Genomic DNA, 24,999 nt, shown 5'->3' with positions numbered 1-24,999 from the left:
AGCGGGTTTGTCACCTAGCGGTGCTTTCAGGACATAATTCTTCTATGCAGCAATGAGGATAATCCTCAAGTTACGGACCCAGTCCGTGTAGTTGCTACCATCATCTTTCAACTTAGCTTTCTCTAGGAATGCATTAAAATTCAACAGAACAACAACACGGGCCATCTATCTACAACAACATAGACAGGCAAAATACTATCAGGTACTAAGTTCATGATAAATTAAAGTTCAATTAATCAAATTACTTAAGAACTCCCACTTAGACAGACATCTCTCTAATCATCTAAGTGATCACGTGATCCATATCAACTAAACCATGTTCGATCATCACGTGAGATGGAGTGGTTTTCAATGGTGAACATCACTATGTTGATCATATCTACTATATGATTCACGCTCGACTTTTCAGTCTTAGTGTTCCGAGGCCATATCTGCATATGCTAGGCTCGTCAAGTTTAACTTGAGTATTCTGCGTGTGCAAAAACTGGCTTGCACCCGTTGTAGATGGACGTAGAGCTTATCACACCCGATCATCACATAGTGTCTCGGCACGCCGAACTGTAGCAACGATGCATACTCAGGGAGAACACTTGTACCTTGAAATTTAGTGAGAGGTCATCTTATAATGCTATCGCCGAACTAAGCAAAATAAGATGCATAAAGGATAAAGATCACATGCAATCAATATAAGTGATATGATATGGCCATCATCATCTTGTGCCTTTGATCTCCATCTCCAAAGCACCGTCATGATCACCATCGTCACCGGCTTGACACCTTGATCTCCATTGAAGCATCATTGTCATCTCGCCAACTATTGCGTCTACGACTATCGCTACCGCTTAGTGATAAAGTAAAGCAATTACATGGCGATTGCATTTCATACAATAAAGCGACAACCATATGGCTCTTGCCAGTTGCCGATAATTCTGTTACAAAACATGATAATCTCATACGATAAAATTTAGCATCATGTCTTTACCATATCACATCACAACATGCCCTGCAAAAAACAAGTTAGACATCCTCTACCTTGTTGTTACAAGTTTTACGTGGCTGCTACGGGCTGAGCAAGAACCGTCCTTACCTACACATCAGAAATCACAATGCGGTATAGTGATTGCTTTTTGATCTTCAGAAAGAACCCTGTTCATTGAATCCGATTCAACTAAAGTTGGTGAAACTGACACCCACTAGCCACCTGTGTGCGAAGCACGTCAGTAGAACCAGTCTCGCGTAAGCGTACGCGTAATGTCGGTCTGGACCGCTTCATCCAACAATACCGCTGAATCAAGAATCAACTAGTGACGGCAAGCAATATGTATATACCCACGCCCACAACTCCTTTGTGTTCTACTCGTGCATATAACATCTACGCATAGACCTGGCTCGGATGCCACTATTTAGGAACGCAATAATTTAAAAAAAATCTACGCACACGCAAGATCTATCTAGGTGATGCATAGCAACGAGAGGGGAGAGTGTTGTCTATGTACCCTTGTAGACTGTAAGCAGAAGTGTTATGACAATGCGGTTGATGTAGTCATACGTCTTCATGATCCGATCGATCCTTGTACCGAATGTACGGCACCTCCGCGGTATGCACACGTTCAACTCGGTGACGTCCCACGAACTCTTGATCCAGCTGAGTGTCGAGGGAGAGCTTCATCAGCACGACGGCATGATGACAGTGATCATGAAGCTACCGGCGCAGGGCTTCCCCTAAGCACTACGACAATATAATCAAGGTGGATTATGATGGAGGGGGCACCGCACACGGCTAAGACAATGATCAACTTGTGTGTCTATGGGGTGCCCCCTCCCCCGTATATAAAGGAGTGGAGGAGGGGGGAGGGCCGGCCCTCTATGCGTGCCCTAGGGGAGTCCTACTCCCACCGGGAGTAGGATTCCCCCTTCCAAGTAGTACGAGTAGGAGAGAAGGAAGGGGAGGAGAGAGGGAAGGAAAGGGGGGCGGCCCCCACCCAATTCGGATTGGCTAGGGGGGCGCCACCCACCTTTTCCCTTCCTCTCCTCTATTCCACTAAGACCCAATAAGGCCCATATACTCCCCGGGGGGTTCCGGTAACCTCCCGGTACTCCGAAAAATGCCAAAACTCATCCGGAACCATTCCGATGTCCAAAAATAGGCTTCCAATATATCGATCTTTATGTCTCGACCATTTAGAGACTCCTCGTCATGTCCGTGATCATATCCGGGACTCCGAACTACCTTCGGTACATCAAAACACATAAAATCATAATATCGATCGTCACCGAACGTTAAGCGTGCGGACCCTACGGGTTCGAGAACTATGTAGACATGACCGAGAATCATCTCCAGTCAATAACCAATAGCAGAACTTGGATGCTCATATTGGTTCCTACATATTCTACGAAGATCTTCATCGGTCAAACCGCACAACAACATACGTTGTTCCCTTTGTCATTGGTATGTTACTTGCGCGAGATCCGATCGTCGGTATCTCAATACCTAGTTCAATCTCATTACAGGCAAGTCTCTTTACTCATTTCGTAATGCATCATCCCGCAACTAACTCATTAGTCACATTGCTTGCAAGGCTTATAGTGATGTGCATTACCGAGAGGGCCCAGAGATACCTCTCCAATACTCGGAGTGACTAATCCTAATCTCGATCTATGCCAACTCAACAAACACCATCGGAGACACCTGTAGAGCATCTTTATAGTCACCCAGTTACATTGTGACGTTTGATAGCACACTAAGTGTTCCTCCGGTATTCGGGATTTGCATGATCTCATAGTCATAGGAACATGTATAAGTTATGGAGAAAGCAATAGCAACAAACTAAACGATCATCGTGCTAAGCTAACGGATGGGTCAAGTCAATCACATCATTCTCTAATGATGTGATCCCGTTAATCAAATGACAACTCATGTCTATGGTCAGGAAACATAACCATCATTGATTCAACGAGCTAGTCAAGTAGACGCATACTAGTGACACTCTGTTTGTCTATATATTCACACATGTACTAAGTTTCCAGTTAATACAATTCTAGCATGAATAATAAACATTTATCATGATATAAGGAAATATAAATAACAACTTTATTATTGCCTCTAGGGCATATTTCCTTCATACATACCCTATCCCATGCAACCAGGCACTTGGCCCCATAAAAGGTATCATCGTTCGACCAGAAGAAGATTCGTCGACGCTTGTCAATTTCTTCCAGAATGCTTATTGGAAGAGAGAAACACATCAGAAAGTACGTGTGTAGGTTGTCCAGGCCGACAGATAGAAGAATGAGACGACCCCCACGAGAGAGCAGAAGAGTGTGCCATCCTACTAAGGAGATATCACATCGATCAATAACTAGTTGGAACACATAAGGAGGGAATTTATGCGGGGACAGAGGAAGGCCGAAGTATTTTTGCGGGAAGGAGACGACTGAGGTGGCGAGTGTCGCAGCCATGGAGGCGGCGAGCATGGGCTCAATGTTTAAAGGAACGAACGTGGTTTTGAAGAAATTAATGAAGAGGCATGTGGCACTAGAAAAATCATCTAGAATGTGTTTAAGGTTGGTTGCCGCTGATTCATCTGCCTTAAGGATTGTTAGCGTATCGTCCGCATAGTGGAGAACTGGGCAAGGGAGTGTTGAGGATATGGTGTGGGCGAGAAGATTTTGATCACAAGCGTTCTTTATCATCCTTTGAAGGACATCGGCAACGATTATGAATAGAAAAGGGGAAAGGGGGTCACCCTGGCGTAAGCCGTTCTTAGATTGAATCCATGGGCGAGGAATGCCATTGAGGAGGATGGCTGTTTTAGGAAAGGGGGAAGGGGGTCACCCTGGCGTAAGCCGTTCTTACATTGTGGATTTTAAATGATGGTCAACTATTTGAATATGAAAATATAATTATTTGAATTATTATGTCAATAGAATGGCCAATGTGTATGTAGTTTACATGCAAGTTTAAAGAAAAATCAATTTGAGGGGGGGTGAGGGATTTGTTGGGGACTGTTAGAACATGCATCCCAATAACCAGAAAAGTGTTATTGGGGCCCTATAGGTGGTTACTGTCTTTTTTATAAGCTGTTGGAGATGCTCTTAGGCATTGTTTGGATAGACGATATATACAAAATCCATACTCTACAAACTAGGAAAATGGTTGAACTGAACAAAAACTCGTTTGGCTACTGTAACAAAATCCAGGTATATAGGAAACTAGGAACTGTACAACCCAGGATTTCAGGTTTATAGAAAAAACGTATCGTTTTTCCACAAACGCGATTGCCATATGCGTGATCGTAACCGTTTTTATCTGCCCGCTCGTTTCTCAACAAATCAACGAGAGAGATCCGCCCACCGAGAGAACAGGAACATGCTTATCCAAACAAGAAAAGATATATACCAGTTTTGACACTTTCCCAACTCAAACATGACTTTCTATATACTGATTAATTGGAAAAATGCAAGTAAAACCGATTCGATTAAAATCTAGCTAAAACTTGTTTTCTATATACCCATCTCTAATCTTCCCTATCCAAACAACGCCTTAATCAATGTCCTTCTTCTTGTTTTTTTCTGAAAACCCCCCATACATTAATTAATTAATAATGTTATTACAATCGTTCATTACATTTGATCCTACAAGAGCCCCTACAGCCTGAAAAGTCCATTTGAACCACGGTCAATATGAGCCATTTTTTCAAGTTAAATAAAAAGAGTTTTATGACTCAAAAACTTTGGAAACTTTTTGTACATGCACATCTAGAAGTGTAGTGTAGTTGTGCAAAAATTCATCAATATACGCGCTTGTATGTGAGATATACAAAAAAAATACAAATACATGAAAAAAAAAGTGGGCTGTTGAAGAAATGGGCTTGCTTTTTTGAAACATCCTTTCTTCGTACTACATAAGAAGCCATATGTTTTGTTAGTTTTCTGGTAGATACGCAAACACGGCTGGAGTTTCAGTTTGTTTTAACAGTGTCAACAACAGCGGGTGGCGATAAAAGCAAGGGTGCATTTTTGGTTTAGGTAATGCATGATTCACCAATATATGAATTATTATTTCAAAACATTTTAGGACACTTTAGGCCAACTCCACCGCGCGACCCCAAACGGACGTCCGTTTTGTCCTGTTTTTGTCCCTTTGGGTAGGGATTTAGGGTCGTGTCCGGACCTGTCCTGGGATGCGGTGGCCGTGCGCCCAGCGCGCTGCCGCATCCTTTTGCACCATCCTGTCCGTCAGGGCCAAGAAATGCTCAAATTTGCATTAAAACTAGTTTCGAACCCAAACTTTTGTCTGAAAATTAAAATAATTTTACAACTCAATTGAAATTGTCTTTAATAAAATAGTTTTATAACCAAATCGAAATTGTCTTGACTGAACATAAAATGGACAAATACATCTATTGGTTGCCAATGTGATCCCACACGTGCTCAACCAAGTCATTTAGAAGATTCACATGAGTGTGCCAATCACGCATCTCACGGTGGAATTGGGCAAACTGTTCAAATGTGGCCGGGTCTTGGTGCAGGGGCTCAATATTTTCACCTTGATAATCAAATCCTTGGTTGAAGATACTCTCATCACGCTCGTCCTCGACGATCATGTTGTGCATGATCACACAAGCAGTCATCACCTCCCAAAGCTTCCCTTCATCCCATGACAGTGCAGGGTTTCGAACGATACCCCACCAGGATTGAAGCACACCAAAAGCACGTTCCACATCCTTTCTAACACTCTCTTGCATTTGGGCAAATCTCTTTCTCTTCTCACCTTGGGGTTTCGAGATTGTCTTCACAAAAGTTGACCACTGAGGATATATATCATCTGCTAGATAGTATCCCTTGTTGTAATGGTGGCCGTTGATCTCAAAGTTGACAGGTGGGGAGTGGCCTTCTGCAAGCCTCGCGAAGACTGGAGAACGCTGCAGCACGTTGATATTATTGTGAGAACCTGCCATGCCAAAGAAAGAATGCCATATCCAAAGATCTTGTGATGCCACCGCTTCTAATATGACAGTGCACCCGTTAACATGCCCCTTGTACTGGCCCTGCCAAGCAAATGGACAGTTCTTCCACTCCCAGTGTATACAATCTATGCTGCCAAGCATACCTGGAAAGCCTCTAGCTGCGTTGGTCGCCAACAATCTCTCTGTATCAGCAGCAGTTGGCTGCCTCAAGTACTCTGGGCCAAAGACCTCGATCACAGCCTGGCAAAACTTGTACATTGACATCAGACATGTTGTCTCACTCATACGCACATACTCATCCACCAAATCGCCTGGAATTCCATATGCAAGCATGCGGATGGCCGCGGTGCATTTCTGGTAGGAGGAGAATCCAAGCTTGCCAAGGGCATCCGTCTTGCACTCGAAGTATGGGTCATGAGCAACCACTCCCTCTCGGATACGATTGAACACGTGCCTTGCCATACGAAAACGGCGACGAAATTTATCCGTCCTGAAGAGCGGGGTGTTGGCAAAGTAATCGGCATAGAGCAGGGCGTGGCCTCTCTCCCTGTTGCGGTTCAGGTTGGGAGCACGGCCAGGGACTGACCCCCTGTACCGAGAAAGCTGCCGTTGAATATGGTCGTGAACGACCAGTGTAGCCACCACATGATCGTCATCATCCGACGACGAATCGTCCGATGAACAAAGGAAGTGATGGAAGAAAAACTCGTCTCCACTGTCCATACATTTGTTGGCAAAAGGTCGAACACCTTGCGGTCGTGGTGGCGAAGAGGCCGCGATGATCACCTCGACGCAGCAGGGTGGTTGCCGACCGGCTACAGGCCGCTCTGGAACTCTCGTCGGAATCTGCCTCGGCCGTCGTGGTACGTCGCCGGTAGTCGTGTCCCCTCTGCCACCGGCAAGGACGGCGACGGCCAAACCTCCTCCAATCGACGACCAAAACTACGGCGGAAGCGCGGGCGTGGTGGCGGCCATGTCAAGACGTGGTTTGGTATGAACGGCGGGGGGACTGCGCGGTGAGGAGGCGGCCGGAGAATAGCGGTGGCGCCGGCGGCAGGGCGGGGCAGAGAGAGAGGGTGAAGCGTTGGGAGCGGAGGGACTGCTAGTGTCCCCGACAGGCGGGCCACGGGGGGGACAAGGGCGTGCGTCGAGGCCGTCCGCGCGCGTCCGTTTCACCCCAAACCGAGCGCAAGTTTGGGCCGGGATGGGTCGAAAGCGGACGGAATCCGGACATTTGTCCGTTTGCGTCCGTGCGCTGGGACGTCTCATTTGTTCCTTTTACCCCAATGAACGGGGACGGACAGGATAGGGTCGCGCTGTGGAGTTGGCCTTAGTGTACAGATTATTCAGCATGCACTTCACGGTCACGGTCACGGTCAGCCTCATGCGTCATTTTGTGGAAACGAGGCGTTTATCGAACAAAAAGGATAAGGATTACAAGAGGATAAATGAGATAGCAGCTGGTGCGTGCGTGTGTGAGCAGCAAAATGAATTTTCTCATCGAATCATGGCCGCGTGGGCCTGTGTGACGAGGATCACGTGCCAAGGAGGCAACAAACTCCATCGATCCGTAGGCACCCACGATTCAATGAGCGGACCGGCCGGGGAGCCCGGCCCGGCGCACGTGCCAGCGAACAAAACCTCTCCTCTCCCTTGCGCGATGCAGAACGTAGGGTAGGTGCCGTACTGAGGTGGAGAGGGACGTCCATTTGGACCGGCCAGCTCGGTCGACAGGCCATGCATGGCCATCGTGGCGTTAACGAGCTAGCCAGGGAGCATCGTAGCAGGGGACAGTGGTGGGGTGTTGAATCCTCCACGCTTCGTACCGACTCCATTAATCCAGACAGGGAGAGGTCCGCTGGACACGGACTGCAAATTAAATTTTGATGTACGACGGCCTCTGGTCTGGATCACGCGAATAGAAAAGAGCCAGGTGGCCTTTCGGGTCAATTTATTAAGCATGGAATCGTTCGCGGTGATGCACCGGGTCGCCTTCCTCCAAGAAAGCACGCAACCTACGGCTCATGAGTGTACGCCTTACACACATATTCCTATAGGAGTACATACATACATACATGGATCAGGATCAGTGTATGAACATATCCCTGCTGCTGCGGCGGCATATAGAATACTCATGGGCAATGGAGTGAAGCCACAAAACAGGAGTGGAGAAGCCACGGCTTTTCCCGCATCCGAATGGTCCCTTCCTTCCACACAACCTGTAACATCACACCCATGTTGCTCATCCGCAACTTGTGCATCACGCCCATGTCGCTCCGGCTCCGACTCCGCTCAGCTGTGTATATAAGCACAGATAGTCAGATACAGAGGGGAAGGGGGGCATTGGGTCCGGTCGGGCGATGAGCTGCTGTGCTACGTCTACGCGCTCTGGATGATCACCGCAATTGGCCGCGTCACCAGCTCAAGCTCGAGTTCTCTTCATAGCTAAGGTATGCGATCCATCCATCCGTCCATCCTTGCGGTTAAGTTCGAGTCCCGTCGGACTATGTCACTATGATTGCTTTTCTTTCTTTAGAAAATCCCCTTGTTAGGCCCTGCTGCAGATTCATAGCTGTTAGCTGAACTAGCAGTAGTATAAAGCACTAGTATTCCTCTGTTCCCTGTATATGTGGGTTTTGATTTGTGTTCCGCGAACCATATCTTTCTGTATCATTTCGCCGCTCCACCATACATCTTGATCTGAATCTCGGTAATAGCTTGGCTAGGGAGAGAGAGAGGGAGAGGGGGAGGAAGCCAAGCTCGATCTGCTGTGTCTGCACGTTATTGGGTAATGGCCATCTAGCGGTCGGCCCACCGTCTGTCTTTGACCCAGAAGAACGATAACGTGGGACAACTCTGCATTGGCTTGCTAATCACAAAGGAAAAAAAAAATTGCAAGTTCAGAATAAATTTTGCTCAACGGCCCTTGCATACAATCCAGTGTAGTTATGCCCACTTCTTCTAAGTAGCAAACTTGATTTATTATTCAAAAAAGTGGAGTACGGAGCCGCCAGTAGTAAGCGTTGTGTGGCTGTAACAGGTTATCGTTATGTGTCTCTAAGGTAATATCCTCCAAGGTCTGATGAACGATGTCAATGTATGTTGGCCTCTTTTCATACAAAAGCACAGAGAAGGCTTCAAATCATCACGTGTGAAGCCTTGCAGACGTTTCTAAACATGGCTAATCTTGAATAACAAGTGTCATGTCATGCATTGCTTTCTGGTCTGCTTTCTACTCCCTTCGTGTCAAAATAAGTGTTATCGATTTAGTACAACTTTGTATGTTTATTTTGAAACTAAGGGAGTATTTTTTTTAGCAACAGCCACTCAAATTTTCAGCAAACTGCTATTGTATTTATCAAATTTTGCTGGCACGTCGGAATACGCGAGAGGAAATACGCCGGAATAGCCGGGAGGAAATATCTTGTGTACGTAGTAGTTTGGGAAGCCACTAGTTGCAAATATCCATTTGGAGTTCAGAAGCATGGTACCACATGTCCATGTGGCTGTTAAAATCCACGAGCACGGTCCTGGTGGTAGGGAAAATATTAGATGATACAAAAGCTTAGGTGCTTTCGTGATACGGGCTCCCGGGAGTTGTTGGATTTGAGATCTAAGGGTCACAGCCTAGCTACTGGAATTGTGCATAAATAGGATATTTGTGGAGGTTTTTATTGCAAATTTGCAGGATCTTTGTCCGCTGCCATTGGATCTCAGATCCAATGGCTTACGGGAGCTCATATCACGGGAGCACCAAAGCTCCCATATCACCTGATACTCTCTCTGTATGCCCATCTCCCATTCATGAGCCCTTCCTCCTAACTCCTGAGCCGCATCTTTCATTTTTTCACTTGTCCCCGGATATCTATATTTTTTTGTTGATATTGGTTTATAAGATAGCTAACTGCTCATACCGAACAGTGTTTCTGAATATCTAATAAGACTTCATCGAAGCATTTTCAACAAAACCATATACTTAGAACCAAATTATTCTCTTTCACAAAAAAGAAACAATTTTTTTCACGGGAAACAAATTATTATTGTTAAACTATTTAAATTTTCTTTTGTTGGTAAAACCCTTGACCCTCTGAAAATTTAGTTGAAAAATTCTAATGAGCGATTGTTGCAACCATAATCTTTTTTTTTTTGCAAAATGAAACCATAATATCTATTGATACTTGTATGTTGCAGTTGCCAAGAGGACGACAAGAGGCGGGGGCAAATGGACGGAGGCCAATCGCCGCGGCCTCAGCAGCACCACCGCACGCCGGAGCGGGAGGGGAACAACAACCACAACATTGAGGGCATGGACGGTGCAGCAGAAGGGGATTGGTGGCAGAACAGTTCTTCTAACGCGCTGCTCCGGTATGACGACCGCGGGAGCATATGCGAGCCGCTCATGCGGAAGCGTACCATCAACACCACCTCCCAGATCGCCATTGTCGGCGCCAACATTTGCCCCATCGAGAGCCTCGACTACGAGTACGCATTATGTGCCATGCAATCCTTCTGTCTTCTTATTTGGTCCTGTTGGCATGTCAACCAGACTTATTTTTAGTTCTTAGATGGACACATCTTCATATCTTAGAATTCAAAGTGAAGTGTTCTTTTTTTCAATCTAGCAAACCTCTTTCCATTAATTGCTCCACATAATCAGCTCAGTTCACAAAGCAAAATTAGAGGGAATGGGAAAGGGCAAATGCATGCTGGCTCTGAGAGCTCGCTATCGAAAATCTTACTACAGGGCGAAAACCTGCTACCACTAAGATTAGAATTCGAAGTGAAGTGTTAATTTTGAGTATGGCTAGTTTTGCACAGAAAGCAGTCAGCCACTACTAGAGAAATGCTTATAGGTAGAACATGAGTAGTAGCGCTGGAAAATAACAAGCACCGATGTTAATTAGCAGTAGCGCTGGTCTGGGGCAGCGCTACAAGTAATGCTTTAGCAGTAGCGCTCAAAATGGAAAAAACGCTACTACTAATTAGCAGTAGCGCTGATTTAGCAGCAGCGTTTGCTTCGGTGCAGCGCTACAGAGCGCTACTGCTACAACTTAGTTGTAGTGCGTTAGCAGTAGCGATGGCCCCAGCGCTGCTGCTATAGGTATTTCCAGCACTGCTAGTAGGCTTTCTCCTAGTAGTGAGCCTGGTCTATTTCCAAGTTCAAAATTGATTGAATATGTACATGTGAAGATTTTCGAATTTTATAAATCCACACTGGACATTACAGTCAGTTTTGTTACAATGTTGAACATTTGCTTGTACCAGAGTTGTGGAGAACAACCTTTTCAAGCAAGACTGGCGGTCAAGAAAGAAGAAGCAAATATTTCAGTATATTGTTATGAAGTGGACTTTGGTGCTTCTAATCGGCTTGTTGACTGGACTTGTTGGCTTCTTCAATAACCTTGCGGTCGAAAACATTGCTGGATTAAAATTGCTAATCACAAGTGATCTTATGCTCAAGCAAAGGTGAAGTTTTACTTTGTGCTATTTGTTAATTTTTCATCTTTTGCCTGCTAATGGCCATTGGCACATACCTTCCATCGAGCGAGATCATGTTAGCGATTAGATCTCTACACATTTTCATGTCATAATTCCTGGAATGGTGCTAAGTTCATGAAAGCGATAGTTAGGTTTCTATTTTTACAAACTTTAACAAGAGCGTTGATTCTGTATCGGCTTACACTTGCTGGATTATTTGAAATGACCAATAGTGTTGTGCTTCCAGTGCAGGTATTTCACTGCATTTTTGGCATATGGAGGTTCCAATCTAGTCTTGGCAGCAGCTGCTGCAGCAATATGTGCTTACATTGCACCTGCAGCTGCTGGATCTGGTATTCCTGAAGTTAAAGCATATCTTAATGGAGTTGATGCTTATTCTATACTGGCCCCTAGTACACTCTTTGTGAAGGTGAGTCCTAACTTACAAACGCATTCGTACACAAATATGTTCTCTCTTACTTTTTGTGCATTCTTCATATAGTATCACTAAGCTCAACTGTGCGCTATCTTCTCCATCATCATTACTGAACTACAAGCTAAAGAATCTTCCAGTAATAGTTTGGGCTTCTTTTGGAAAAAAGAAATACTCCCCCGTTCCACAATATAAAGTGCATGTTCCATCAAATTTCGTAGAAGTCAAACATATGTATGTTTGACCAACATTATAGAATAAAATATGAACATGCGAATACGAAATAAATAAATTGTGAAACTATTTTTCATAATGGATCTAATGATACAAAATTGGTATTGTATATATTCACATTTTTTTCTAAAAACTTGGTCAAACATGCACAGGTTTGACTTTTGAAAAGACTAATACACCATGTATTTTGGAACAGAGGGAGTAATAATTATGAACAAATTTAGAGCTTCATCTACAACAGGGCAATCTTATTAATTTATTTTCATTGAAAACAATAAAATACTCTACAAAGTTCGTGACTTAACAAATCCACGAGGTGTGATGCCCAAAAGACAAACAAGTGAGACATCATTTGACATTTTGTAAGTGTGCAAACTTTTACACTGGTGGTAGTACTAACTACTACTCCCTCCGTTCCAAATTACTCGTCGTGGTTTTAGTACAAATTTGAACTAAAACCACGACGAGTAATTTAGAACGGAGGGAGTACTATTAATGCCTACACTTGACTGTACCTAAGATTTCTTATGCTAGTAAATAGCAACATATTACCTCAACACCTTTTGTGAAAAAAACTGCAAAAGATTTTTTATTCAATTTTTTTTTTGATAAGTTGTCTTCCTTTGGCATATCATTCTACACTGACAATTGAAAACATGTTCTACCAGTTCCACGTTGTGCATTCTACTCTTCTATGTTATCGCATAACCCTTTTCTTTGTCATGAAATCTTCTACTGATTTGTAGATATTTGGTTCAATACTTGGAGTTTCAGCTGGATTTGTACTTGGAAAGGAAGGTCCAATGGTACATACGGGGGCGTGCATTGCAAACTTACTTGGTCAGGGAGGGTCACGCAAGTACCATCTTACATGCAATTGGCTGAGGTATTTCAAGAACGACAGGGATAGGCGGGATTTGATTACGTGTGGGTGCGCAGCTGGAGTGGCCGCTGCCTTCCGCGCACCTGTTGGTGGCGTCCTGTTTGCTCTTGAGGAAGCAGCATCATGGTAATAACCTTTTCATGGCAAATTATCATCTGTTACTTTGGGGCGTTCATTGTCTTTTGTAGGTTTCTACAAATCACAACCACATTAGTCATGAGATTCTAGGATTCATATTTCCTTGTCTAATATTGACTTGAAGTGTATTTCATATATAGTGTTTGACAAGAATCATTAGTTGGATATGTAGTTACAGTGATTGGGCCAACCGATAAATATGCAGAACCAAACTAGTACCGCCATAGTTATGTACTGTTAACCTACATGTTTATCTTCAAAATGTTAGTTTATTTTTGAAAAAACTTAAATTGCTAGCCACGAGAATACATTTTAATGTGTTTTATTTTTTTCAACTTCATTTTACAGGTGGCGAAGTGCTCTTTTATGGAGAGCATTCTTTACAACTGCTGTTGTGGCTGTCGTGTTGAGGACTCTGATTGAGTTCTGTCGCAGTGGAAAGTGTGGCCTCTTTGGGCAAGGTGGATTGATTATGTTTGATCTCAGTTCAACTGTTGCAACCTATAGTAGTCCGGATCTACTTGCCATAATTCTCCTTGGAATAATTGGTGGTATATTCGGAGGCCTCTTCAACTTTCTCTTGGATAAAATTCTTCGTGTTTACAGTATTATCAACGAGTAAGCGCCGAGGATGAATTGTAATAGTAAATGTGATTGCATAACTTTTCTGTTTTCTATACCTAGTTTATGATGTGATATCATCTGACGTTCTTCATCTGTCTGCAGGAGAGGTGCTCCATCCAAGATCCTTCTCACTATAATAGTATCAGTTATCACATCAATGTGTTCCTATGGCCTCCCTTGGCTTGCTTCGTGCACTCAATGCCCCGAGGATGCCGTGGAGCAATGTCCTACCGTTGGTCGCTCTGGAAACTATAAAAACTTTCAGTGCCCACCAGGGTATTACAATGGTATGGCATCACTTTTCTTCAATACAAACGATGATGCCATACGCAATCTTTTCAGCACTGGAACTGCAACTGAGTACCACATGTCTAGTCTTTTCATCTTCTTCGTCGCAATTTATTGCCTTGGACTTGTAACTTATGGAATTGCTGTCCCATCTGGTCTCTTTATCCCTGTTATCCTTGCTGGAGCCACATACGGTCGAATAGTGGGTACTCTTTTGGGATCCATATCAAATCTTGACCCTGGACTTTTTGCGCTTCTTGGTGCGGCCTCTTTTCTCGGTGGAACAATGAGAATGACCGTGTCAGTCTGCGTGATCCTTCTAGAACTCACCAACGATCTACAAATGCTCCCTTTGGTCATGCTTGTTCTTCTAATATCGAAGACCATAGCGGATAACTTTAACAAAGGAGTTTATGATCAAATAGTGGTAATGAAAGGTTTGCCGTACATGGAGGCTCATGCTGAACCGTACATGAGACATCTGGTTGCTGGTGATGTCGTGTCTGGCCCACTAATCACCTTTTCAGGTGTTGAGAAGGTAGGGGACATTGTTACTGCGTTGAGGATCACGGGCCACAATGGGTTTCCAGTGGTTGATGAGCCACCTCTAACAGAAGTGCCTGAGTTGGTTGGGCTTGTGATCAGGTCTCATCTATTGGTTTTGCTGAAAGGCAAGATGTTCATGAAGGAGCCAGTGAAAATGAGTGGTAGCTTTGTTATGGAAAGATTTGGTGCCTTTGATTTTGCTAAGGCAGGGTCAGGGAAGGGTTTGAAAATTGAGGATCTATATTTCACTGATGAGGAGATGCAAATGTATGTGGATCTCCATGCAATTGCAAACACCTCACCATATACGGTGGTTGAGACAATGTCACTAGCAAAAGCTGCACTCCTATTCCGAGAACTAGGATTGAGGCATCTCTTGGTTGTTCCAAAGACCCCATACGTAAGGGTTCTCTCTCTCTCTCTCACTATATATATATTATGTGTGTGTGTGTGTGTGTGTTTTCACGCGTGATGCATTTTCTCACTCATTATAATATGATTTTGTACCAACTGTTCCCACTATGGAATAGTTCCCTTTTATTTGTAAAGGTGTCCACCATTACTGACATATTTCATATGTTGAATGCAGAGGCCTCCCATTGTTGGAATTCTCACAAGGCATGATTTTGTGGCGGAACATATCCACGACCTGTTCCCAAGTCTCAATCCTCACAACTTTCATTCAGCCTCAATGGGAGGTTGATTGTGAATTTTTTTATGTTTCTTCCCATTCACAAAAATCATACGAGTCTTGTGTACATCAATCAGATTGCGCTTTTGTAATAATAATGTGGCAACATGGTTGGACGTCTGCCTAGTGCCAGAAGGTCAAGGAAGTGGGTGAACTGATGACAGGGAAGCCGGCAACCCTAGTTTTCTATTATGAGCCTATGACAGGAATCGTTGTGCCAACTGTAGACTAAACATTCAAAACCTTGGAACTCAAAAGATAAACATACATGCTAAAGTTTCTAAAAAGCATGTTTGAGTATGAGATTTTAGTTCCTCATTTGCAAGTATTTGCTTGGCCTCTTGAGTCTATTTGCCTTTCAATTGCCCTCCGACCATTCACATTTGCATCTCATTGTAGTGTATTGTGAATTTGTGATTTATTGTGAGTGCCAACTGCCTTTCATCAGATCCACGTATCAGTTGTCAAGACAGAAGATATATTAACATCCTGCTGATCCAGGTGTCATTATCAGATCCACATGATCTGTGTCTATGTGTTTAATGTTTTGCATGATGATGTGTGAGGTGTCTTGTGTATGAACAAATAATATGCTATGTTTTTCTTCGAAATGAAATCCTAGTGGAGCCGGTTCTACCGGATGAATCCACCATCCAACCACATCAGAATTCGTGCGTGCCCCTTCAGCCTTGTTGTGGCATGCGGCGACCACACCTCAGAGCACCCATATTGCCCTTCAATGTGTCAGGCAGCTGATGATAGTGATTCAGATCATCAGAAAAGTGCATATGGTCAGGCTCTAGGGGCTCTTCTTTTTTCTCAGCGAAAATACATTTTCTACATCTAAAAAAACTGAAACAAATATACACACATATATGTGTAGTATATATGTAGAGAGTGGATTTTCAGTTCCCGGGTGTCTAGGCACCCTCCTATCTGACCATTCATTCAGAATATGGTGCCTCGAGATTTGTGAGTCATACTGTAGCTAACAGATGCATTGGCAGAATTGGTACCTCATTAAGCGCATGCACCTCTATGCCTTGTCCTTTCAAGGATGGCCCGCCCGTAGTCCTGACATGCCTATCCCGGTGATATCCGTGACCTCCTGGATGCCTACAAGGCTACAATTCCCTGCTATAGCCTAGGACTTGCCTTGTTAATCTCAGTAATTTACCTCTCTTCATTAAAAAATGGATTTCGGTATCCAAAAAAATTGGTCCCTTGTTGCAGATGCTCTTAACGGTAACTTCAATAGCCCCAGTTATTGAAAACGGAAAAAAACGGTGTTTTTCAAAGGCTCTCGAAGTTTTTCGGTTACTTCTTTCAGTCCTACTAGGAACATTTGTACTACCAAAAACAGTTGCATTGACCAGGCGGAAAGGAGAGACCAAAATGAGAATGGAGTAAGCAGGCTGAACAACACGTGGCGAACGAGAATCTCTTCTGAAACGAACGGGTGCATGCAGCGGCTGTATGTTGTCATTTCATCCGTCTCGTGGACCGACAAAGGATTCTTGACATGCTAGCCCTGCAACGCCTTTCTCTGGATGACTGCCAGCTCCCGTCGCTCTTTGTCCCCTTGAAACATCTGTCCTAATTACTCTACTGTTGAAACACGTCTGCACATGTACATTTACCAGCACGAATCCTCATACATAGTGGATGGACGCGATTACAGGGTGCCGAGACACCCGGGTGCCGTCGCACCTTTCCGATATATGTATGAAATTTATGTACATATATGTGATGTACAACAAAAGACATACATGGATTAAATGTGCTTTTTCTTTGATGTATTTCGGCCAGTTTTTTGTCTTTTTTCAGTAGCCTGCAAATAATTGTACTTCCTCCATTCCTAAATATTTGTCTTTCTAGAGATTTCAACAAATGACTACATAGGGAGCAAAATGAGTGAATCTACACCTCTAAAATATGTCTATATACATCCGTATGTGGTAGTCCATTTGAATCTCTAAAAAGACAAATATTTAGGAACTGAGGGAGTATTATTTAATGAAACCTCGCAGATACTCCCTCTATAAAGAAATATAAGAGCGTTTACATCACTACTTTAGTAATCTAAATGCTTTTATATTTCTTTACGGAGGCAGTACTTACAGAATCTGTATATGTAGTTGTAGAATTTTTTTCTTTTAAATATATTTTGATTTTTCTTCTTCAAAAATGGGCTCCCTGGAGCCCGTCATATAGAACGACACACTCTTCGGGTCGTGCTCCACCAGAGTTTAGAGTATCATCCAATAAAATCAGATAATAACAAACCTTGTTTCATTGCTAATCGCCACAGGTTATTTGTTAGGAGTACTAAACTAGGAGCATTTTTTAGATAAGAGTGTGTTTATTTGGTTTTGTGTGCATGATGATGCGCTGAGGAGCGAGGACAGACAGCGAAACAAAACGGAAAAGGAATACCTCTTTGCGACAGCAAGTCTATACCAGTGTTGAATACGATGCATTGCCTCCATTGGCGTCACTCAAAAAATGGACTCGTATTTTCCAAATCGATGGGGGTTCTTTTCTCTGCAGAAGCTTCTCACTTACAAAGGCCTGAAAGGATACAGACATTAATCATACGCTGTAAATCTTTGACTCGGTAATATGATCAAGAAGCGGACAAAAAAATATCCCGCCCACTGTCACAGTACACAAAGAAAATAATTTTGACGGTGACACAAAGAAAATAATGCAGTGTGATATCATTGGCAGAATCGGCTGGCTCTACCTTCCACAGCTTTGAGAGTTGAGCAGCACCATGCATATACGGCAAGTCAGCATCAGACCTGAAGACCATCCGGGCAGCAAAGTCAGTGCATTGAATGGCGTCCAAATCATATAAAAATGACTCCTCTTTCGGCAGTAGCGGGGGCTAATCTGCGCCATCCGATATCTGATCGAACCGCCTGGATGCCCCCTTTCTGATGGTTCAGAAGTGAAGAAGATTCATCCACATGGCTGACTAGGAGTCCATGACTGACGTGAGAGCATGCATCACTAGTAAGAGGTGACCAAGTTGAAACGCTGCTGCTGCGCTGCACCCATTCGATTGTCAGCTCGTCAGCTCAACTTAGGAAGATATAGCACCAGGTGCTGCTGTATATACATTACGGTTGCCATTGCACGGCTTCCAAGTCCTCCCAGCTTGACAGACTCCGCTCGCACTTTTGCTGCCACGGCCGATCAGCCATGACCTTCGCCGGCAGCGGCGATGGCCAGAGTGGCTCCGCGAGGGCGCACTTCGTGCTGGTACCGATGATGGCTCAGGGCCATACCATCCCCATGACCGACATGGCACGCCTGCTGGCAGAGCATGGCACGCAGGTCAGCTTCATCACCACGCCCGTCAACGCCGCTAGGTTGGAGGGCTTCACCGCTGACGTGAAGGCGGCGGGCCTGGCGGTTCAGCTCGTGGAGCTCCACTTCCCGACAGCGGAGTTCGGCCTACCAGACGGGTGCGAGAACCTCGACATGATCCAATCAAAGAATTTGTTCCTGAACTTCATGGAGACCTGTGCCGCGCTTCAGGAGCCGCTCATGGCATACCTCCGTGAGCAGCAGCGCTCGCCTCCTAGCTGCATCATATCTGACATGATGCACTGGTGGACCGGCGACATTGCAAGGGAGCTTGGCATCCCGAGGCTCACCTTTAGTGGCTTTTGTGGCTTCTCGTCCCTTGTCAGGTACAAACATAAAGAGGCAAACCTTGTGAGTACTGGACATATTTTTGCTGCTATGATTAAGTATTTTACTTACAGGACAGATTACTGTAAATTCCTTCCAGAAAAGAAGAAAGCATACATATATAGTAGACTACACAAGATAATAAAATCGACGTGTGTACTACCTTACGTGATGAAACATGTAATTCAAACTGCATAAGTATAGAGAATAAGCATTTTCATCAGATGTTTGTTACGCCAGTCACAGCTGCTTGATGTGTCAAAGATGTCTGCACTTCAACGTATTTTAAACAACTAAGACCATCTTGCAGGTACATCATTATTCACAAGAATGTACTGGAGCATGTCACAGATGATAATGAGCTCATCACGATCCCGGGGTTTCCTACACCGCTAGAGTTGATGAAGGCTAAGTTGCCAGGAACCCTTTCTGTTCCGGGTATGGAGCAAATCCATGAGAAGATGTTTGAGGAGGAGCTGAGATGCGATGGTGAGATCACTAATAGCTTCAAAGAGCTCGAGGCATTGTACATTGAATCCTTTGAGCAGATAACAAGGAAGAAGGTCTGGACAGTCGGGCCAATGTGCCTCTGCCACCGAAGCAGCAACACAATGGCCGCTAGGGGTAACAAGGCGTCAATGGACGAGGCACAGTGCTTGCAATGGCTTGATTCAAGGAAGCCAGGCTCAGTGATCTTTGTAAGCTTTGGCAGCCTCGCTTGCACCACGCCTCAACAACTTGTTGAGCTGGGAATGGGACTCGAAGCCTCTAAGAAACCGTTTATTTGGGTGATCAAAGCAGGACCTAAGTTTCCAGAAGTCGAGGAATGGCTCGCAGATGGGTTCGAGGAGCGCGTCAAAGACAGAGGCATGATCATAAGAGGCTGGGCGCCACAGGTGATGATCCTGTGGCACCAAGCCATTGGAGGATTTGTTCCGCACTGTGGGTGGAACTCAACAATAGAGGGCATCTGTGCAGGTGTGCCCATGATCACATGGCCACACTTTGCAGAGCAGTTTTTGAATGAGAAGCTGGTGGTGGATGTGCTGAAACTTGGGGTAGAGGTTGGAGTGCAAGGAGTTCCACAGTGGGGAAGTGAACAACAAGAGGTTATGGTTACCAGAGATGCTGTGGAGACAGCAGTGAACACCCTGATGGGTGAAGGGGAGGCTACAGAGGAGTTGAGAATGAGAGCAGAAGAGTGCGCCATTATGGCAAGGAGGGCTTTCGACGAGGAAGGTTCTTCTTACAACAACGTAAGGCTGTTAATTCAAGAAATGAGAAACAAGACAAATGCATGTTGTTGATAGAGATTACCTAAGCTCACTTTTTCGGTGTAAACATGAAGTTAAAGATCCTAGAATACATATATCATCATATAGAATTTTGTACCAGGCCCACAGGTGATTATTTAGAGATTAGAGATGATCCAAATGAATGCAACATCGGTCTGTTATGTACGCTCTTTCATGGCAGTCCACATAACAACTACACAGTCTGCTCTTCTAGATGGTTACGCTCTCCCTTGCATTTTGCTACCGCTGCACGACTAGCCACAGTTGGTGGAGGTGTAGGACAATGACTCCCATGATGGTGCCGCCGGCGCCAAGCACCGTTCCGTGGGAGCAACTAGGGAGGGGCGCCGCCGTGCACCGGACACTGCGCTGTTGCATTGCGCCAGGCATTGTACATGGCTTAATAACAGACCTTGTTTCATGCTAATCGCTGCGGTCTTGTATTAAATTCTCTTTTTAGGGGGTATTAAATTCTTTCTAGATATAGAGTTCATTTGGTCTGTGTGCATGAAGCAAAATGAAAACAAGGAGCCTCGGTCGTACCTCTTTGCGTCAGGAAGCCACTGTGTTGATTAGGATGCATTGCGTCGCTCCAGAAATGGACTCATATTTTCCATGTCACTGGGAGTTCCTTTTAGCTTCTCACTAACAAAACTCTGAAAGGATACAAACAAGAAAATTCCACCCACTATCACAGTACACTGAATGACTGAATCTCCACACAGAAAATAATGCACTATCATATTATATCGGCTGGCTCGGCCTTCCACAGCCTTGAGAGTTAAGTAAGTGTGCATATACGACAAGTCAGCATCAGACATGGGGATCATCCAAATCCTGTAAAAATGACTCCTCTTTGAGCGTGACAGGCGGTAGCGGTGGTTAATCTGAGCCCTCAATGTCTGATCAGATGGCCTGGATTCTGACGATTCAGAACCTGAAGATTCATCCACATGGCTGACTCCACGAGTCCATGATTGATGTGAGAGCATGCGTCACTGGCAAGAGGTGGCCAATTTGATACGCTGTTGCATCGTCAGCTCGTCAACTTTCCTTGGGAAGGTATAGCACCAGGTGTTATATACACACACTATAGTTGCCATTGTGACCATCATCTGATTGTGTCCAGCAGATCATGCTATCTTGCCAGTGTCACTGTTCTCCCAGTTTGACTGACTCCATCACCAGTACTTTTGCTACAACAGCCGATTAGCCATGACCTTCACGGGCAGTGGCGATGGCCAGAGCGGCTCCATGAGGGCGCACTTTGTGCTGGTACCGATGTTGGCTCAGGGGCACACCATCCCCATCACCGACATGGCGCGCCTGCTGGCAGAGCACGGAGCGCATGTCAGCTTCATCACCACGCCAGTGAACGCCTCCAGGTTGGCAGGCTTTGCAGCCGATGTGGAGGCGTCGGGCCTGGAAGTTCGGCTCATGGAGCTCCATTTCCCGAGCGCCGAGTTCGGCCTACCGGACGGGTGCGAGAACCTAGACATGATCCAATCCACGGATCTTCTCCCCAACTTCATGTATGCCATCGCTATGCTTCAGGAGCCGCTCAAGGCATACCTCCATGAGCAGCAGCGCTCGCCTCCGAGCTGCATCATATCTGACCTGATTCACTGGTGGACTGGTGACATCGCGAGGGAGCTTGGTATCCCGAGGCTGACCTTTAGTGGCTTCTGTGGCTTCTCGTCCCTCATCAGGTACAACCAAAAGAGGCAAACCTTGTGAGTAATTAATTTTGTACTAGACATATTACAATTAAGTGCTTTACTTCAACAGTGGATGGGAAACTAGTGTAAATTGCTTCCATAGAGAAGAAAGTAATGAACATACAAAATGCTACACCTGAAATGAAAAAAAAATGATCTGAGTACTACTTTATGTAACAAAACATGTAATTTACACTGCATCACAGACACCAAAGGTTTTCATGAGCAAGTTTTTAGGCCAGCTATATCATCATATCTGGTTGACGTTTGTCGAAGAAGTCTGCACTCATATGTATTTGAAACAACTACGACCATCTTGCAGGTACATCACTTTTCACAATAATGTATTTGAAAATGTCAAAGACGAAAATGAGCTCATCACGATCAGGCGTTTCCCTACACCACTAGAGCTGACGAAGGCTAAATGCCCGGGAAATCTTTCCATTCCTGGTATGGAGCAAATCCGTAAGAAGTTCCTTGAAGAGGAGCTGAGAAGTGATGGTCAGGTCATTAACAGCTTCCAAGAACTGGAGACATTGTACATTGAATCCTTTGAGCAGACCACAAAGAAGAAGGTCTGGGCAATTGGACCAATGTGCCTCTGCCACCAAGACAACAACACTATGGCCGCAAGAGGAAACAAGACGTCAATGGGTGAGGCCCAGTACTTGCAATGGCTTGATTCAATGAAGCCAGGCTCAGTGGTCTTTGTGAGCTTTGGCAGCCTCGCTTGCACTACACCTCAACAGCTTGTTGAGCTGAGACTGGGACTTGAAGCCTCCAGGAAACCATTTATTTGGGTGATCGAAGCAGGAGCTAAGCTTCCAGAAGTTAAGGAATGGCTCGCAGACGAGTTCGAGGAGCGTGTCAAAAATAGAGGCATGGTCATAAGGGGTTGGGCACCACAGCTCATGATCCTGCGGCACCAAGCCGTTGGGGGATTCGTGACGCACTGCGGGAGGAACTCAACAATAGAGGGCATCTGTGCAGGTGTTCCCATGATCACATGGCCACACTTTGGGAAGCAGTTTTGGAATCAGAAGCTAGTGGTGGATGTGCTGAAAATCAGGGTGGAGGTTGGAGTGAAAGGAGTTACACAGTGGGGAAGTGAAAAACAGGAGGTTATGGTTACAATTACAAGAGATGAGGTGGAGAAAGCTGTGAACACCCTGATGGATGAGGGGGGCGGCTGCAGAAGAGACGAGGTGAGAGCAAAAGACTGCGCCATTAAGGCAAGGAAGGCTTTTGATGAGGGAGGTCCTTCACATGACAACATAAGGCTATTAATTCAAGAAACGGGAAACAAGACAAATGCATGTGGTTGATACAGTGGTAGTAAGCTCTCTTTTTTGGTGTAAACATAAAATAAAAGAGCATATAGTACAAATAACCTGTTGTCATTAGAAAGAGCCTTTATGTCATTGGAAATAATTTTATTTTACAAATAACCCGTTCCTTGTATTAGGCTCACTGGCGGGGGCGCGATTGTTTTGAGATTAAACGAGGGTCCAAATGACAGCAATATCAATTGTCTACGCTGCTGTGCGGTTTCATTGCTGTCAACATAATGATCACACAGTCTTCTTCTCCAGATGTTATGCTCTCCTTTTTATTTTGCTACCACGTGCTCATCAGAGTTAAATAAGGGTTCGGAATGAGAAAAAAATGAAATAAACTGTATGCACATTATCAAACTGAAACTAAGAGTAAGAGATGCTTCGAGGTGAATAATCAACGGAAGAGAAGGAAATGGAACTCACATAACGCACATATGACATTAGAATCTTATATGTTTGACTTAGTAGTGTGGCAAACATGAAATTTCAAGGATCTCCCTAATATTCATACTAAAAGAGGTTAGGATCACCTAAAACAAGGTTTTCTTGTACTGTTTATATGACAAGTAGCTAAAGGGTCAAGCTCAAGACCAGTGAGCAAACCTATTGTTTTGAACGTGCTGGTTGATACTCCTAGTTGCCAAAATCAATCTAAACCTGAACTTGTTAAGTCTTCTAAACGGATAAAATCATGTATTTATCTGGCAACTGGGGGCACAAAGAGGCCTGGATAAGTTCAAAGAAACCATTATGTAATAAAAGCATATAAACAGATGACTTTCATAGGAAGTGCCAAGATTTACTGAGCAATTATGAACAGGCATGGTAACATATTCTATATTCAAATGGAGTACGAACTAGGCAAAGGGAAAGCTGTAGACTGGAGGAAACAGAACAAACCTGGTTTCGCTATGCACTGATGACTGCCCCTTCATCTGGAGCATCCTGTAAATCATATGGATAGCCTCCTCACCTTGAGGACCAGAGAGCTTTGGCAAGCGGGCGTTGAGCTCTAGCCCAAACTTAGCCACGACTTGCGCGTGAACGGAGTCCGACAGCCGGCTCCACACCGCGCATTGAGCAATGGCATTATGGCAGGAGCGTGTACGCGTCGGGCCTGGCTCCGCGTGCCAGGATGCCCACGTACGCCCGCAAGAGCATCCTCAGCGCCGGAAGCCGAACCAGGCGCCCCGGCGGGGAATTCCGTCGAACAGGCCACGGGCGCACGAGGCTACGAGGGTCGAGGCGGCGGCTCGCGTCTGGTTCACGGCTGCAGCGGCAGCAGCCACCGGAGATTGGCCAAGGAAGGAGAGAGGGGAGATCTGTCGCGGAGTGCGGACGATGCCGGCGCGGTGGAGCGAGGGTGAAATCGGTCGCTGGAGGTGGACTCGTCGCAGGCTGCGCTGCGCCAGGTCGGCCGGCAACCGGCAGGCAGGGAGGCTTCGCTCGCATTCGTCCCGTGTTTTTCGTTTGGAAGGATCTCCCCTGTTTAGCTCGCCATATATTGAGCACGCCAATCCCATATCTATTGGACTTTTTCTTTCTTTAACAAACAATGTCCGTGCATTGCAACGGGATATAAATATTCTAAAGGAAACGTTTGAGACCAAGGTAGCATGAGATATAAATATCTATTGGACATATTTCCCTTAAAAAAATATTG

At 44.9% G+C, this 24,999-nt stretch overlaps 3 protein-coding genes and 2 long non-coding RNA genes across 6 annotated transcripts; 3 read left to right on the top strand and 2 right to left on the bottom strand.

Annotated features, from left to right (window-relative positions):
- Positions 1 to 7,923: 7,923 nt before the first annotated feature.
- Positions 7,924 to 18,448, bottom strand: LOC119267361. Of its 2 annotated transcripts, none has more exons than XR_005132379.1 (3): positions 18,031 to 18,448; positions 17,721 to 17,855; positions 7,924 to 8,265 (listed from the first exon to the last, which is right to left on the bottom strand). It is a non-coding gene; the product is annotated as an uncharacterized LOC119267361 (long non-coding RNA). The 2 variants fall into 2 exon arrangements; XR_005132380.1 differs by lacking the exon at positions 7,924 to 8,265 and adding an exon at positions 10,395 to 10,496.
- LOC119267357 (chloride channel protein CLC-c-like) lies at positions 8,268 to 15,612 on the top strand. The gene is made up of 8 exons (XM_037548734.1): positions 8,268 to 8,419; positions 10,161 to 10,451; positions 11,235 to 11,435; positions 11,700 to 11,877; positions 12,861 to 13,123; positions 13,484 to 13,753; positions 13,862 to 14,993; positions 15,183 to 15,612. Exons 2-8 carry the CDS (start codon positions 10,192 to 10,194, stop codon positions 15,294 to 15,296), a joined length of 2,418 nt encoding a protein of 805 aa, XP_037404631.1. The 5' UTR covers positions 8,268 to 8,419; positions 10,161 to 10,191; the 3' UTR covers positions 15,297 to 15,612.
- A 13-nt stretch (positions 18,449 to 18,461) lies between the features above and the next one.
- Positions 18,462 to 20,510, top strand: LOC119267360 (UDP-glycosyltransferase 73C1-like). Its single transcript, XM_037548736.1, has 2 exons — positions 18,462 to 18,985; positions 19,297 to 20,510. Exons 1-2 carry the CDS (start codon positions 18,492 to 18,494, stop codon positions 20,291 to 20,293), a joined length of 1,491 nt encoding a protein of 496 aa, XP_037404633.1. The 5' UTR covers positions 18,462 to 18,491; the 3' UTR covers positions 20,294 to 20,510.
- LOC119267362 lies at positions 18,865 to 24,790 on the bottom strand. The gene is made up of 3 exons (XR_005132381.1): positions 24,237 to 24,790; positions 20,825 to 21,972; positions 18,865 to 18,977 (listed from the first exon to the last, which is right to left on the bottom strand). It is a non-coding gene; the product is annotated as an uncharacterized LOC119267362 (long non-coding RNA).
- LOC119267359 (UDP-glycosyltransferase 73C3-like) lies at positions 21,491 to 23,331 on the top strand. The gene is made up of 2 exons (XM_037548735.1): positions 21,491 to 21,990; positions 22,322 to 23,331. Exons 1-2 carry the CDS (start codon positions 21,497 to 21,499, stop codon positions 23,322 to 23,324), a joined length of 1,497 nt encoding a protein of 498 aa, XP_037404632.1. The 5' UTR covers positions 21,491 to 21,496; the 3' UTR covers positions 23,325 to 23,331.
- Positions 24,791 to 24,999: the final 209 nt, after the last annotated feature.

This window comes from Triticum dicoccoides, chromosome 3A (assembly GCF_002162155.2).
Source record: "Triticum dicoccoides isolate Atlit2015 ecotype Zavitan chromosome 3A, WEW_v2.0, whole genome shotgun sequence".
Classification (NCBI taxonomy): Eukaryota; Viridiplantae; Streptophyta; class Magnoliopsida; order Poales; family Poaceae; genus Triticum; species Triticum dicoccoides.
This window is presented reverse-complemented; position numbering and strand designations above follow the sequence as displayed.